The sequence below is a fragment of the Vigna radiata genome, unplaced genomic scaffold, assembly GCF_000741045.1.
Source record: "Vigna radiata var. radiata cultivar VC1973A unplaced genomic scaffold, Vradiata_ver6 scaffold_7, whole genome shotgun sequence".
Classification (NCBI taxonomy): Eukaryota; Viridiplantae; Streptophyta; class Magnoliopsida; order Fabales; family Fabaceae; genus Vigna; species Vigna radiata.
Window position 1 is genome coordinate 2,002,067 of NW_014543262.1, and position 18,465 is coordinate 2,020,531.

Genomic DNA, 18,465 nt, shown 5'->3' on the forward strand with positions numbered 1-18,465 from the left:
ACCTGTCATGTCTAAAGTTGAACCCAATTCCTTTTTAAAAGAATATCTAAATGATATATAATAGTAATAATAATAATAATTATTATTATTATTACTATTATTATTATGGAAATAATCCATATATATATATATATATATATATATATATATATATATATATATATATATATATATATATAATTACGTTAAAAATTTATCACTTAAAATAGATGGATATCTAACTTGTCAAAAATATTTCTCAATTATTACGTAGTCTCATTCCAATTTTATAGGGTATGTTTGGCTAAAACATAAAATACTTTTTAAAAATTAAAAAGGAAATATTTACATCTATTTATAATTAAAAAAAAATTTAAAAATCCATCTTTTTATTTAGAAGAAAGGTTTTTAATATGATATTAGAATTTTATTTATCCATTTACTAATTTAAGTATACAACTTTTTAGGATGAATAAAATTAGTAGAATGGGAAATATAATCTATTTTATGAATCTTTTAGTTTTTCATATACCGTTTGAATGTTAGGTCCAAGTGATGTTTAAGTGGTCGTATTTACTCAAAATACAGAATACAATCATTTGAGCATTCTTTTGGTTAATCAAGCAATAAAGTTTCACACTTAAGGTGTAACTTGGGTTTGAACATCCAAATATTTTTGGATAATGATATTTAGACAACATTTTTTTGACAACATTTGAACATTGATTACGTGTCAATATGTGATTGGTCAAAAATTACTCCAATAATGATATTTAGACAACATTTTTTTGACAACATTTGAACATTGATTACGTGTTAATCTGTGATTGGTCAAAAATTATTTCAGAATAGTGTTTATGATTATCATTATTGATTGTGGAGTAATTTTTGACCAATCACATATTGACACGTAATCAATGTTCAAATGTTGTCAAAAAAATGTTGTCTAAATATCATTATCCAATATTTTTCTCTCTTCTAAAACTCTTATCACTTAAATTACTCGAGTAATAAAGAGACAATTTATAAGTCAATTGTGAAACTTTATGGTTTGATGTATTAAGCCATATCACTCATGTAATGGTGTAGTACTTGAATAATAGAGTTAGTATTGATTATTTCTCTTCTAAAAATTTAGGAATTCAAACATTAGGTGTTGAAGTAAGAAAGATACATAATCAATTATTTCTCTTCCATAAATATATCACTCAAGTGCTAAGATGACACTTAATTGATATTTCATTTCTAAAGTGTGAGAGCTTTGTTGCTAGTATAATCTTTAGGTGTCAATATAATTTTGGATTTTGTTTGTAATTTTATTATATTTTTAGGAAAAGTAATTGTGAATTATTCATGTTCCGATGGTGGAAAATAATTATGTATATAGTAGGAATTAAAGACAACATTAATGGGAGAGATAATTATTAGTGGACAGTAAAAGTTAATTTTAGATTTTCTATGTAATTTTATTATATTTTTAATTAAGTAGTTGAATAGTCACATGGAAAGATAAGAACAAAATTGTAAATTATTCATGTTCTCCTTATGAAATTCATTAAGATATAACACCAACGTCCACCCTACAATCTACATAAAAAAATTAACATAACTTTTAATCCAAAACTTTAAGACAATGACTTTTATAGGCATGTTAGAAGTAGACTTTAAGTCTAACCCAACCCTCACAAAACTGGCTTGTAAGATAAGGTTTGCAGCCACTTATATACTATGAATTGGCCTTATCTCTAGTCGATATAAGACTTCCAACACACCCCACTCACGTCGAGGTAGAACAATATGCCCAACAAACAACAAATATCACCACAAAATCAGCTTGTAAGGCGAGATTTGCATCCACTTATATACTATGAATTGGCCTTATCTCTAGTCGATATAAGACTTCCAACACACCCCACTCACGTCGAGGTAGAACAATATGCCCAACAAACAACAAATATCACCACAAAATCAGCTTGTAAGGCGAGATTTGCATCCACTTATATACTATGAATTGGCCTTATCTCTAGTCGACTGTGGGACTAGACATTAATGGATGGTCCAATAGCAGCCCAATAGCGAGTGAAACAATATGGCCAACAAACAACAAATATCGCTAGGATAGGCTTTAACGATGGCTCTGATACCATGTTAGAAGTGAACTTTAAGCTTAACTCAACCCCACAAAATCGGCTTGTAAGGTGAGGTTTACACCCACTTATATACTATGAATTGGCCTTCTCTCTAGTCAACGTGGGACTTCCAACATCTTCTACCTTGCAAGGTGTTCAACTTTTTCAGTTCTACTAAATGAAAAACTTAGACTCACACTTAGATTTCCAAATATCTCCCTTTCATATTGGTACACACCCCATCAAGCAGAAACATTTCTAACCACAAGTATCTTAATGATGATCTTCTTATACCGTACACCTAGTATTCTTTACCCATATTGTACTCATATGAGTTTGTAACTAATAATTAGCATTATCATGCTTTTTTTTATTTATTTTTATATTTCATTGGTATTTTTATTTATTATTTTTTTAGATAATTAAGGCTTTATTTAATAATTTAGAGAATATAAGTTTTGGTTTATAATTTTGTAGACAAGTGGAAATCACTTAAGATTAAGGAATATATCAACAAAATCAGTTATCAGTAGAGTTGGTCACTTCAAGTACAAAATCAAGTATATGTCCAGTACAATTTGAGCCAGTTCGCCCAATGAACTAACCCAGTTTACCCAACAAGTAGTGTTTAACTCGCCCAACAAGTTATGAGTTTTGTAAAATTTATAAATAAAAGGATTTACATAGTTAAATGAAATTATTTTTGGAGAAAGGGAACTCAATATAAAAGAAGAGAAAGTAGAGACTCATTTTGGAAGCTGAAGACATTCATCATTATTCTTTTCTAGTATTCAAAATGCATAGAAGTAACTAACTCTCTTATTCACCGGGTTGAACGTAATGTATTTTTAACTATTTCTGATTTCTGCAATTTAATATATTTCATTTTCATTACTCTTGTATTTTATCCTCGTTCTTAATTACATGGTAATTGATTGATTGTATATTTGTGGATATCTGATTATTGGACACAAATGTTAAAACCTAGACAAAGATAAAACAACTAAAAGATTTAATCATTGGTCATTCTAAACATCCGAACTTAGTGCTTAGTGAGAATCTGGGGTAAAAATAGCTAAGAGATTAGAATTTTTATTATTAAGGTTTAGACTTATTTATAAGAAATTAGGACTCCTTAAATTGTAGTGTGAATACTAGAGTAAAAATTAGAAATAAATTGTTTAGTATTTTTACATTGATTTGAATTAGGAAACTCAATCCTGATGAAGTATTTACCATATATTTTATTTAATCAATTTCATTATTTTCTAGAAATTAGATTTATTTTATTCATAAATCAATAATTTTCATTCCTCCAAAATTTTTCACCTAAATCAATAAATAATGATAGTATTTCTAAACAACATGAGTAGCTTGGGAAACAGTATATGGATTATCCACTTTTTTTATTCAATTGGAATTAAATCTTTTTTTTTTTCAATTCAAGAATTGATTGAAAAGGCTAAGTTTTTGTCTACGAAATTTCTACACAAACTTCCTTGCAGATATAAATTTCACTTAAATTTTTATAGGAGAAGTTTATGCCCCAATTCCATTAAGTGAATTATAACTTTATGAGTTAATTAAAAAAAAAAACTTACATTTTTTTACTATTAGTATGTTTTAAGTAATTTATCTGGTATAGTTTGTTTACTTTAAAATAAGTTATGAGCATTTTATGTTATGTATATTAATATGAATTAAATATGGTTGTGTGACAAATGATGAGATTGATGTAAATTGAGTAATGTTGTATCAGGTGATAATATGTATGATTGAATAAACCTTAAAACTTGTAGTTACCATGCATATTACTATATTGTGATATATAAGTACAAGTATTGAATTATAAAATGTATTTATAGGATATATAAATTTTTAATCTTTGATAAAATAACCTATGTGATATGATTTCTCATACAAAATAAACAAGGTAATGTGATGTCAAAAATTAATTGAGAAAAATAATAATAGTCTTTTATTCAAGTTTATCTAACTTCCAAGGATTAACTATTTTATTATAGATTAAATTGAAAAATGAACACAATTGAGTTACAATATATTTTACATTTTTAGATAAGATTTCACAAATAGTCATAAACAGTAATTGTTGATTCAAGATGTGAAAATCATAAAGAGTATATTTGTGATATCTTTTAGATACTTTGACACATTTAAGATATTGATAGAAACTTTTTCTTTCCTTTTTAGACAATGAATAACCTATTGGAACAAATATCACTTTCCTACTTCCCTTAATGCTAACTCTTAGTAATTATTGATTTAATCAAATTCAAAGCATTCATATAATTCTTCATATTATCTTTAATGTTGAAAATCATTTCAATTGAGTTATCATGCATTCATCTCCATATGCATTACATTTATACATTATTTGACAACTTGCATTGCATCGACATGAAAGATCAAAGAAGATTTCCATACATTGTTTTTCAAAAATAACATTATTTTGATTCTCAACACCTTCTAATGAGGTAGGACAAATTTCATCATCCTTAGTGTCTATTAAATGTTTTTCTCAATGTATGGTATAACTAAAACTATTTTAGAAACCTTTCTCCTACTCTTCTATATTTTAAATATTCATACAACAAGTTTTTTTCTTCACACTATATATGTTTTATAACTGTTCACATTATAATCTAACAAATTCTCATATGTGGAAAAATTATTAATTATATAAAATAACATACGCGAAAACACATTGTCTAAACTCATTAAATACTTCAATTCACTTATCTCTTAACAATTATAAATATTCAATTAACAAACTAAGATAAATATACATATAATTTTCTAGTGGTCTTGGACTAGAAATCATCATAATTATGTACTTTCCCTTCATACACAAACTTAGGTGAGTTGTAAATCACTAAAAAAACAAGCCATAAATTATTATTATAGTACTTAAATTACTAATTAAATTCATTCTATTTGTAATTAGGTCAACCTTACATTTCTCTATTCATTTGAAAAATGGAAAAATATATTGACAATATTCTTCCATTATATATAATTACTTAGATGGCTTATGAGTGAAATCTATACACTCATAGCTTCTTTAGTTTTAGGTTTATCGAATAATAGTTATATTTAAATATATTAGTTTCTTTGGAATTTGACAAAATGGCATAAAGTGAACTCTAAATTAAAACATTCATTTAGCAACTGGGTTTTGATTATTTAACAAAATGTATACATGTTCCCGAGCATTCTAATTGTGCTTTGTGTAGTTGAATGTTGGGGTTCATTGGATCATTCTTCTCTCATATTTATCTCTTATATGTATTGAATTAATCAACATCAATCCATGTATTCGTTTTATATATTGAATTAATCCAACTCAATCATGTATTCATTTTATATATGTATTATTTTTTTTTTCACCATGCATGTTAAAATCCTTTTTTAATTAAAGATATGACTTTATCTCATTCAAAAAGGTTTTCTTGTAACTATTTAGTAAATAAAATTGAATTTTAATTTCTTATATTTAAAAAAATAGTAACATTTCTTATTATTTTTAAGTGAAATAAAATGAAAATAATAACATTAAACCAATTAAAACCAAATATGAATAAAAGATCAAAACAAAATCAAATCAAATAAAATTTCACAAAATATAATTAATATAAATGAAAATATACATACTAATGAACTATTACAAAAATAATCAATATATAGTCTTAAGTTGTATAAGAAAATTACTTAAAATTTATTATAATGATTATTATCATTTAAAATAAAATTTTGCATAAGTTCAACTTAGTATATAAATAATTTATAATTTAAAAAATTATATAAAAAAAAGGTTTTAAAAATTAACTTATATATATACATTAATTTAACTTACGTAAAAGTGGTTCCAATTTTCCTTCTAATTATTCATATACAGAAAAGTCTGCTAAACTATAGTCCTAACATCTTATAATAATTATTACTGTGAATCGACGACCTACGGTTGGCGACAAATTTCTGTTGCTTCAATTAAAAGCGTTTATTTGGTATGGGAAAGCACTTTTAACGTAAGTGAAAATTGCGAATGAATGAAGCTTCTTCTCCTGTCCGTTATAAAATCAGTTTATTTTGTTCTCTTTTTCCTTGTCTTCATTAGAAGCATAATGCCACACCATTTTAATTATATGATTATGAGAAATGAAAGCATAAAGCTATTTTACACTGTCAAAATGCTTAGTGTGTGAACGCATTTTCAAATTGTTTTATCTAAATTAAGAAAATTATTTAATTTTTTTTATTATTTTCAGTTATATATATATTTTCTTGTCTAAAACAATTTTTAATGCATTATAAAAGTGGAAATAAGTGTATGATTAAAAAAAGTTATACTATCCTAAAGTTTTTAAAATAACATATAAAAATGATAAAGTTTTCTTTCAAAGAACAAATATGATACATATTCGTGTAAATAGAAGGAGTAATTGATAAGCATGAATATAAATTAAGAAAAAGAGAGAAATATTGTTGGATTGGAGTAGTAGAAGTGAGGACAAGAAGAAGAGACAAAAAAAATCACATTGTGGCTGCACTCATCTGAAGTTTTTAGTTAAGGAAACTTCCTAAGAACAATAACGATACATTGGTAACCTGTTCTTGTTCATTCTCACCTCAAGTTTTCATAAAAGTTAAGGAAATTTCCTAAGATGTCCTACAATGTATAATGGATTGTGTTGGAATTTGATGAACACTGGTTGGAGAAAGTGTTGTCTTTTACGTAGAACACACAATTGGGCATAGATACTAAGTTAATGCTATATATGTTAAAAGTTTAAGTCTCACATTAAATAAAATTGAGAGAGTAGAGCATTATATAAAAATAAAAGACTCGTTATTCCATTGTTTTAAAGTTTTGGACAGAAAAATGTGTCAATTTCTTATATAATTAGGATCAAATTTCATTGATATTTAAGTCTATCGATAAACTTTTTCCTTAATAGACAATGTTTTTTAATAAATTTTTTTATAACCTTTTTACAACCGTTTATGTAATAGCTTGTGATTGATCCGTTTTATTATACGAATCAATAAAATAACTGCACAAAATGTATTATTAATAAAAAGTTGTTATCATAACATAGTACATAATATTTTATTTCATGCACTCTGTTTAATCTCACAGAGCCACACACTTTTTATCCTCTCAACTCATTATCATGTGAATAATTGAACACAGGTTGCACGTGGGAGAAGTCGGTTATTCTACATTAATGCACCTTTTTTTTCGTTAAATAATTATTACTTATGCTCGTTTGTGATGATATGAAATGAAGATATTATTATTAGGAATATGTATTATAGATAGTTTATAAATATTAATCCTTTTTAATCTATTAAAACTATACTTTTTAATATACAATTATAAAGCTCATGGATGTAAAAGTAAACAATGATAAAAATATAACGTGGCAAACCATGTAAATAATTCACAACTTAATCCCATTGACAACTCTCAAATCCTGTTCTCAAATTTGATTACATCACTGGAAACGTTGTAAATTATAAAAAAAAAAACAAAACATAAATAATGCCTTAAAAATCGATGAACTTAATATTAATAGCTTCTATAATATCTTTTTTGGGTTCCTTATTAGAACATAAAAAAAGTTATACTTATCATCACAATTATGAGTATAAAATAGATAAATAACTCATTTTAAAAAATATATCAAATGGTTAATTTAGATAGTTGACTTGCTAATATTAATCAATAGAAATTGTGAATAAAAAGAAAGAGGATAATCATTGTCGTGAAAAATATCAATAAACTCCTCCTTTAGTTTGTGTTGGTTTTAATGTATAAACACTTTTAATCTTCATTTCCAATTATGGAATTTATATCAGTTTTATGTTTGTTTTAAATGATTTGCATGCGATTGAAAGCACTGATTTGCCTCATAAAGAAATTTTCTTATTTTGTATATACTGTGAAGATGTGCAACAATTCACAATAATTCTCAATTTTACCTTACAGTATTCATGACTTTTGAATATAATGATTCACACGGATAAATTAATAATAATAATAATAATAATAATAATAATAATAATAATAATAATAATAAGAAGAAGAAGAAGAAGAAGAAGAAGAAGAATAATAATATTAATACTAATAATAATAGTATTAATAATAATAATAATAATAAAATGTATTGTTTTAATTATTAATTAATATTTTATTAATTTTAATATTTCAAAATAATTTTTACCAAAAAATATCTTATTCATAAATATCATTTTATATCAATAATTATCATTAAGGGCAATTTGGTAATATTTATTTTTATTTATTAAAATATTTTTTATCTATCACATCAATCAAATATTACACAAACTTTCATAAAATTTATTTCCAAATCTATTTTCAATTATCTCAAAATCCTTTTATAAAAACAACACATATTTTACTCTCAAATTCATTCATTCACTCTCCCTTAAATCCTTCCACTCAAATGAACACACCCTAAGGATGAAAGAAATTAAGGATACGATTCGCCCTTCAGGGTGCCATCAACATTATTGTAGGAAGCTTAATTAGGAGAGTCTTAATATTGGTATGAAAGAAGTACATGTGGGTTGTGCAATCAATAAGAGTTGTATCATCAATCCTATGAAGGAAGATGTTTTCTTTCAACTTCATTACAAGCCATCATAAGATTGTCCTTGTATTAGGTGGAAACGGAAAATTTTACAATAATGAAGACGTTGATGAACCAAAGGGTTTCGATCAATATATTATATTGAAAAAAGTTTAAGTGTTTAGAGTTGTCAAAAAATTCCAATACAACCATATGATGAGTAAATAATAGATTTCTTGAGTGATAGAGTCGGCTTTTAAGGTTACATATACTTGTTCAAAAAGTTTAGGGAGGAAATTATAAGTTGTTACACTATTAAAATACTTTTACAACATTCCACTTGATAGACCTCCTTAAATGCTCTTGGCACCATTGTCTCCACCTCACATTTAGACATGAAGTTCCCGTTGGCTATAGATGACATAATAACAATACTCGTGATTCAGAAGACACAAGGTAATATTATGCAACTAGTTTGAACATCATGCCTCTTCTAGAATATACAAGCCAACTACCTACTTTGAAGGACAACACGGTTCTTGTGATGGATCTAAATCCTTACATCAATGAAAATATGAGTAGAGCAAAGAGAATAAATGACCCTTTTCCAATTAAGAGAGCAAGGAAAAAACACCAAGTTTAGGTCATCATTATTAGATTAGAATGAGAAACTCATTACTACAATCATCTTGGAAAATGCCAACTTGTTTACATGGACCGTGACTAATGTGCCAAGTATTAACCTAACCGTCACAAGTCACAAGCTATCGATGTTTTAAAAGAATGAAAAGTTAGGAGAAGATAGAAGAATTTTAGCCAAGGAAGAAACCAATAAGCTTTTAAATATTCATCATAGAAGTCCATTATACCTTAGGATGACAAATAAAACTAACACTCATGAATATTTTTGAACTTGTTTCAACTTTGATAGAAATTTCATGTATTTATCAAACATGGATATGTGTAATATACAATTTTTTTTTAATTGAATATGGAGATAAGGATGGGTACGTACATACTTTCCTTGTCTTGGTCATCATACATATCCCATTTTAAATGACTAAAACATCCTTAGTTTATAGGTGGCTTTAACAAACTTATTTTCATAATTCTTTTTGTCCCCTTGTTTTATTTTAAAGAATCATTCTCTTGCTACACAAACTTTCATCATATCTCTCAATTGTTTTATTCATTTGAAATCCATCAAGCTCACTTAGATTCTTAAGCTACTTTCTTATCACAACCTCAATTACACATTTTTTTAATGATATATTTCATATAAAGAAAGGTAAACCTCAATTCTATCGAATTAAATCGTTTCTACAACATACGTTTGATCATATCCACTCCTTTCTAATGTTTATTTGGTTTATTTATCATGTGAGAATGTGTAACTATCAATTTCAAGTGTTTAATCATATAAACTTTTAGTTTGTTAGATAACCTAAAAAACTTATTGTTGAGGGTGTCAAAACTAAGACATCAAAAAAGTTCATTGAGGTGAAGACATCCAAAAGAATGAAGGGATCCAAGTAAGAGAAGGGTGTGAAGAACAAGATTAAAGGAAAATCGAAAAGAGATATCAAAATAAAGGCTAACATAAGAGTAAATGAAATACAGATGATCGAGAATCCAAGTAATGCATCAAGAAAGGCATCATCGAGAAAGGTGTTTGTTGGAAAAAGTCAAAAACGGGACAAGGTTAGATAGAAAGGAAAGTTAGCCTATGATAATTGTTTCAAAACATGGGTTGAGTAGGAACAACTAACACAACATGGGCAATTTTGATGTAGTTATTACAATTTATGTATTTTTTTTTCTTTTATTTTATTAGGCTTAACTGTCATGAAAAATGAGGAAAATGTAAATAGGCTATTCTAGTGTAAAAAATGTATGAAAAATTATAGTTAAAATTCAAATAATTTAAGAATGTCACACACAAAAAAAAAATGTAAATTTATTAATGATTGTCACAATTTGGGTCATCAATTTCATAGTTTGGATGTATGAACAACAAATAAGTTCAAAAATACAAACAAGTTCAACAATACCAACAAGTTCAACAAATTTATAACCCATAAAATACGAGAAAAAAAACGAAAGTTCATCAAAAATCCAAAACAAAACTAACTTTCTTGAATGTGGGTTCGTGCTGGAATAAAGTGTTGTCACTAATGAGGGAGGAAGTAGAACACAACTATGATCCAAAGAGTACCTTTGCACCAAACCAATCGGTCATAATGATAGAAAATTGTATCTAAAGTAGTTAGTCAACATGCATTTGTGTAAAATTAAAGAAAGATTACCTATGTTAGTCATTGAAAGCTCCGTCCGATAAGGGTGTGAGCAGAGAAAAAGGTTTCGCACAAAAAGAAAATGAATAAATGTTCGTCTGCCCGACTAAATCTTTAATAAATTCACTAACATATAACGTCTTAAAAGTGATATTCCAACGTTTTATAACTTTTTCACGTATAAAACTAAGGCATTCAACATCATATATGTGGGTACATTTTCACCTTTGCGCCAAACATTTTCATGAAATTTACTTAATATGATGTTGAAAATAGATAATTTTGACATCTAATGAGCATATGGCGTCAGAAAAATATAAATTTCAATATTTAAATTGAACATTTATTTACAAAAATACTACTGATTATTTAACGTTGATTGACATTGAATGCGAGACATGATAGGCATATTTTGCACTAATAATTATTGAACCATTCTTTACTCTAAAAAAACAATAGAAGTTTTTATGAGTAATTGATTCATTTAGCAAGTGAATAGAGTTTGAGTCCTTAGCTATAACAATAACTCAACAAGTTAAAAAAAATCACATGAAAAAACACCATAAACCAATATGGAGTAATCCACCGGTTGTCACATAACTAGCTCTATAAAACTACCTCAAACAAATGAATAAACCACAAGAGTATATAAGGTCATTCTCTTCCAAGTTCAAAATCAGGTTAGGAATTAATAAAGAAATATTGTTGCATGAGTTGTTATAAGTCCTTTTGGCCTATAGATTGATGAGAATCCAAGGTAGGATTGTTTTAGTTCAGAAGATCTTTCCTATCAAGCTTCAAGAAATAACTCTTGGGTGAATTTCTTGGAAGTTATTCTTTGAAGAAATCTTGGATAAAATGTGATCTTCAATTTTTATGAAAGCAAAGAAAAAGAAAAGAAATTCAAGAATATACAAAAATCATGATGGTGTTAGGAATTAGAACAACACCTTATGCCACTCAAACTCCATAAGATAAGCAAGGTGATGATTTGTCAATTGTGACCTTACACACAAGATAACACTTCCCATCGCTAGTCTTATGTCCAAACAAAGCATAAAAGTATACTAAAACTAAGAATACATAGTTTATTCTTGCAACACTAAAAAAAGACGCACTTCTATTTTTATTTTTCGGATCACATCACATATGCACCTCCCTTTATTAATGATTTTTCAACATGGAAAACAATTTCTAAAAGTAAGGTTGGATTACATAAAAGAGATACAATACAAGTCCAAGTTCTGAGAATAGGCTTGCAAACAAAAAGGAGTTGAGCAATATGATTCAAAGCTAAAACCAAAAAATTTCACCGAGATTATCTCGTATGGCAAATAAAGAGTGGTACACAAAAGAATGTTAGAAAGTTTTCTTCAAATAAGAGAGCATACCATTTGAAGCATCTTTCTAGGCAACCGATGCCTAGGACATGGAACACCACACATTTTTAATTTTATTTTAAATAATACATCTAAAGACAATTTTGATATTATACTTAAAAAACAACTTAATTGTCTTCATTAATTCAACCAAATCAATCACATATATTAATAAACTTTCTCCTGAAATTTACTACCTTTTCATTAAACCAAACCATTTTATTTTTTATTCACTATTTCTTCAAATCAATCTTCCACTTTCCACCCTCTGACCAATCAAGGCATAAAAGAGTTTTTCACTCTTGGTGGTCTTACTACTTGATCAGAATTTCCTTTACTAGAATACACTTGTAATTTTGCAAAAAGAAAAAAAAAATCTTTTGACACCTCTCAACCTGATTTTAAGGTCAAATGAAGATCAAAGAGATTCATTCATCCCCCACTAGTAGCAAATTATTCAACCCACACATTCATATCCAAACACAAAACAAATGCTCCTAAGAACAATTAGAAGACCAATAACCTCATGTCTTATACTAGCAATTTCTGACTGTGAAGCATTAACAAACAAATATTGAACTATTGCCTGAAGAATGGGAACAGATTGGACTCTAACTCACAGAATATATACTTAAATAAGGTGTTTGAAATAGTATAATTCGAGGCCTATTGGAAGAAGTCACGTCAAAGTGTTCACTTTCACATCAGTTACTGAACTAGTAAACTATTCAGTGAACCAATCCAGCAAAAAACAGCCTCTATAATCAGTGTAAAAAGTTACATATCTAAGCCATGAAATCATCACCCTAACTGCACATATCAGAAGGATTCCCCAAGCTCATTCAACCTACCATAAGCAATTAGAGTGCAGAAATTAGCATTTGTCATCAGTTCTTGTCCTCCATGAGTATTCTGTGGAGACTTCATAATGTTGCATTTTATTAGGTGCATCACCTGCCAAAACCGAATGTTTCATACAATCAAGAAAATAGACCAAGAGGAAACAGAAGAAGAATATTGGCAAAGTATCTTTACCCCTCTTCTCTAACACATCAGTCACTTTATCAAGTGCTTCGGTTATATCAATTTCTTGCTCCTGGGACAAATTATATATTCATATGATACACACTTTGTTAGAATTGTCTAAAGAGTGAAGACATATATCTAAGGTAACTTAATGCATCTCAATAGAAAGACATTACCCTAAGAGTCCTTCTTGCTATCTCAATATCAACTGGGTCAGGTTTCTCTTTACTGAAAAGCATCTTCTCAACCTGCCAAAAAGAATGAACATGTTACAGTATATGTTAATTGGTTACTGAGTGCTCAATGTATTCATTGAGCAATCATTATTTCATAACATAAAGGATCCTACTCAGTAACTTGTTGAGCAAGCACCATTCATAACATAAAAAGAGACCATGCACGATGAACAATCTATCTAGTATACAAAGAAATGCTTTTTAAGGTGAAGTTTTCAATAATTTATAAATTTTCATTTAAAAAATGAGTCTTTTTAAACACCTCCATACTCATCAAGAATCTGTAAAATGTTGAATATGAAAAGATGAGCACCCTTTAATATGAAACAGAAGAAAAGGAAAATCCTTTGCTAGGCGTAAAACCTTTTGATTTGGACTGCCTAATACATTTGAGTAATCTTGTTTCTACATATCCAATAGAATGCAGTAATTACACAAAAATAAATGTATAATTCATGTTCAGGATGCTAAAAAGGCTTTAACTGCATAACGTTAGAAAATTGGTCCTCACAAGAAAAAAATTGCAGCTGAGGTATAACCAAGAAATAGATTGCATAAATAAAAGAGGCAGAGATTCCCCACAAATGAATTTTTTACTGACAAGGTTATATTACACACAGACATACAGTGGATTCGTCATGAATTTTTTACAGACGATTATGATCAACATTTAATCATGGCTTTATGCACTACAAAGTGTATTTTCTTGTTACCTCTTCATATCTACAAGTTCCGTGAATAGCCAGTGAAAATGAAAATAACAAAAAGCCAATCAAAAAGTACATGCAAATGAGGATTTTACTTACATCATGGATAACCTTATCTGTTGGACGAAGCTGAATTAAATCGGATCTTTTCTTTAACTTGGTAGAGTGAGATCTGTGAAGATCCTTCTGCAATAGATGCTTTCCTTTCAGCACTCTCCCTCCACCAACAGGTGGTAACTGAACATTATAATTGAACATTTCCATAGATTGTTGAACTTTTCCATGGACAAGTTCCGCAGTCAATGGATCATCATTAAATTTTGGCTAGCACAGACAAAATCACAGTTAAATAAGCCTGCTCAGCAGTTTTTTGTAATGTAGTTCTGAATGATGACATATACCAAATGAAGGCATGAAGTGAACTGGGAATCAGGTATGGCAATCAATTGTTGAAATAAGCAATTTAGAACTTAGAGTAGTTTTGAGTAAAACAAACTTTAAAACGAATTGCGTTAGAATAGATTTTTACAAAAGAACGAATTCATTAATGAAGGCCATGAAATATACTTAACAGAAGACCGAACAGAGAACAAATAAATAGAAGATCAGTGAATAGAATCAAATTGATTGTACAAGAGCTGATCTTAAAAGGGTAAAACATTGGATATTGTTAGACAATATTATTTTCAGATAGCAAATCACATAAAAGAATGCTTACATTAAATTGTTGTATATGCATGATAAGGGTATTTATATAAATAGATTATATTAGGAAGTGTGAGAATTGATTTTCTAGGACAATTAACAGTTTCTCATTTTAACTTTTAGACCCCAACTTCAATTCTCCTAGGCTCAGGAAAAATCATTTGCATGCTGTTCATTAATCAGGCCTTGTTTCAAGAGTGTCTAAAATCTATATCAAACAGACTCTAAATGAAGCATGAATGCAATACAAATATACAAATTTCATATTAGTATTAGGCTTGATTGGCTCACAAGCGTTGAAGAAGGAGTAGGAATAGAAACAAGGCATGTTTGGCCGCGGGACATCTTCTGAGTATAAATCGCAGCAGAGGGTGGATTTTTCAGTTTCATCACTGCATTTCCCATTGAAGCAGAAGCACAACGAGGAGCACTAGCTTTAATATAATCCTTAGCATGAGATGACAATTTCCTCTGCTCCCTGGGAAACAAAATGCCAAAATTGGTAATGATTCTGGATCATTACAACAATCAAACAAATGTGCATAAGAGTTTTAGCTCTTCTAGAGTGAGCAAATGTATAAACTGAGTAAAAGTGTGTCCACTTTTATCGAAATGTTGAAGTACCACTGTAATCTTAACCATGTTTAAATAAATGTATCAGGCTATGAACAAGAAGACAATCACCTTATCTGCTTAATTAGCTCATCGGAATTGATTTTCGTTAGGATTTCTCCATGTTCAATATCAGTAACATTTAGTTCCTTTCGCAGCTCAGTCATAAGCTCCTCTTTGCCCTACGGCCACAAACAAATGTTCAGCAGCACACTCAAGACGAGTCAAACTTGATCACAGAACAGGTTCATAATAAAAATTAAGTTACCCAAGTAAGAAGATCAGATTGAGCAATGAAAGCCTTCAAAACAGAACAATAAGCCTCAGTTTCCAGGTAGTGGATTTGATGCTCAAAGTCCATTACATCCCTTATCCCATGAGGTTCTGTAGTTAAAGTATGTAAGAGACCAGTCATCAATAAACATTGTACATCAACTCCCAGTTTCACATAATGCACTAAACATTTACTTGCATTGAAAAAAAATAATGGCATCAGCAGTACTAATCAACATATAACATGAGCAGCCACAAGCCATACACATCTTACAAAATTAATAGCATTTAAGATCAATTACAAGCATATTTTAAATTGGGGAAAACGTAAATGCTATTAGAATCCTTAACACAACTATATATATAACACATCTTGCTATGGTATTAGATGTTGTGGAGTCAAGTGGGACATGCTAGAGAAAGTGACAGATAATCCCACTATAAAATGAGTAATGGGTCCATTCCTCAATAAATAAAACCACCCACAGTCATACATCCTTTAGTAAAAATTATTTCCCCATAGAAAATTAGAACAAAAATATATATAAAACAAAATTCAAACGGGTTACCAAAAAGTCAATTATATAGCACCAAGAATCTTGGCAACACAAGTACTGTCGGTCATTCTAATCCTCATACCCCATGATCACCCTTTGAAAAAAACTATTTATTTATTCGTTTATTCGATCAGTGTCATAAAATAAACAAATAAGATACAAGAAACAGTACATATACACAGAAACAAAGCAAAAAACACATAAAGTTCATTCCTTTGCATTTAACTTTTAGGGGTTCAGTGCCCATTTATTTAATTACTTGTTTATTTAGTCTTAGGTGGCAAAAGAGAATGAGAAATGCAAGAGAGGAAATAGAAGGAAGTGAACATTAAAAAAATGAAAAGCAACCCCAGAAAAGAGAAGAAAATAGAAAAGAGGGTTTACCAAGAACAGTGCAGTGGTTGGTGTCGTAAGTGTACTCCATCATCACACACTGCTGACCCTTGTTGTCTCTTCAATGCTCAGATTCTTCCCTTAAACCATAAAGTCTTTTCAAGTTCAACACTTCACCTTTATTTTATTTTTGTTTTTTTTCAGGTTTCTCACTCTTAATTCAATTTTTGATTTTTTTTTTTTTTTACTTTGATAAATTTTACCCTCTTCTACCTAGACAAAACTAATCAAAAAGGAACTTCACAGTTCTAAAACAAGGAAATAAGTTTTTAACAATTCAATAATGTGAGTTCATCAGAAAATTATTGGTTACTATAATAAATTAGTTATAAATATTTATTAAGTATATTTTAATTTTATTATAATTTTAAATCAATATTTTCTGATTAATAAACATTACTGTATTTTATTTAAGCGTATTGTACCCACTTTAAAAAGAGTAATAAATAGGGAGGACAGGGTGTGATTTTCTGTTTTAAATGTTGTTTACATATATCAGTTATTTATTGAACAATAAATTTGTTTTGATCAATCAGTTAAAATTCGAAATTGTATTTTTCTTTTCAGATAAATCCATTTTCTTCCTCTTTTAAAAGTCCAAATGTTTTTTTAAATTGAAATAAAGTATTTTATTTTAAAAAGTGTAAATTTAAGTGTATATAGGTTAAACATGTTTTTAGTCCTTATACTTTAAGACGATTTTGGTTTTAGTCCATTTTCAAATTATGACACAATTTAGTCCTTCAACTTTAGAAAACTCTGGTTTTAGTTGTTTTTACCAAATTTTTGGCACAGTTAAAAAAATTTGGTAAAAAGAACTAAAATCAGAGTTTTCTAAAGTTGAAGGACTAAATTGTGCCATAATTTGAAAATGGACTAAAACCAAAATCGCCTCAAAAGATAGAGAATAAAAACATAATTAACCCTATATACATTTAATAATAATAACTCTTTGGTTTAATACCAGTGGAAAATACCACACGCGTACCTGAGTGTACCTTTTTAGTTAATAATAAATAAATAAATATAATTAAAAATGTAATTACAAACTGAAAAATATAATTTTATTTATATTAAAATTATGATAAATATATACATAAAATAGTTATGTTTTATTAATTTTTCTAATATTTGTATAGTAATTATCGTAAATTGTTTTGTAATTTATAAAATTAATTATGTCTATAACATATAGAATACATCATTAAGGAGGAAAAAGTGGTAGTTATTAATATTTTAGATTTGGAAAATATAAAATTAATAATGGTATTTTCAGTTATTATAATATATATGAATATTTATTATCAGTTTTTATTTTAAAATAAAATTAAGAATAAACTAAAATACAAAATATGCATACGAAAAAAATGATAAATTATCGTAATAAATATAATTAAAATATTAGGAATGTAAAATATATAAATTAAAAATAAAAAATATTTATATATGTTGCTATAAATATAATTTATTGTTAATTAAAATAATATATAAATAAAAAATGATAAAATAATCTATATATATATATATATATATATATATTTCTTTTAAAATTATACACTTT

At 27.8% G+C, this 18,465-nt stretch overlaps 1 protein-coding gene across 3 annotated transcripts; it reads right to left on the reverse strand.

Annotated features, from left to right (window-relative positions):
- Nucleotides 1-13,023: 13,023 nt before the first annotated feature.
- Nucleotides 13,024-17,039, reverse strand: LOC106753871. 3 transcript variants are annotated; one of them, XM_014635738.2, is made up of 8 exons: nt 16,896-17,039; nt 15,950-16,065; nt 15,754-15,863; nt 15,361-15,547; nt 14,464-14,688; nt 13,598-13,669; nt 13,431-13,491; nt 13,024-13,349 (listed from the first exon to the last, which is right to left on the reverse strand). In XM_014635738.2, exons 1-8 carry the CDS (start codon nt 16,936-16,938, stop codon nt 13,270-13,272), a joined length of 894 nt encoding a protein of 297 aa, XP_014491224.2. In that variant the 5' UTR covers nt 16,939-17,039; the 3' UTR covers nt 13,024-13,269. The 3 variants fall into 3 exon arrangements, with proteins under 3 accessions (XP_014491224.2, XP_022633432.1, XP_022633431.1); XM_022777711.1 differs by lacking the exon at nt 16,896-17,039 and adding an exon at nt 16,524-16,636; XM_022777710.1 differs by lacking the exon at nt 16,896-17,039 and having other exon boundaries at nt 15,950-16,334.
- Nucleotides 17,040-18,465: the final 1,426 nt, after the last annotated feature.

Bases quoted from the DNA above. Each gene is read 5' to 3' on its own strand.
- LOC106753871 (XM_022777710.1), bottom strand. From the start codon at position 16,174: ATGCCATTATTTTTTTTCAATGCAAGTAAATGTTTAGTGCATTATGTG. The intron at 15,548-15,753 runs GTGATTGTCTTC...TTTGTTTCCCAG, and splicing joins GAGCTAATTAAGCAGATAAG to GGAGCAGAGGAAATTGTCAT. The intron at 13,670-14,463 runs GTAAGTAAAATC...TCTTTTTGGCAG, and splicing joins CAGATAAGGTTATCCATGAT to GTTGAGAAGATGCTTTTCAG.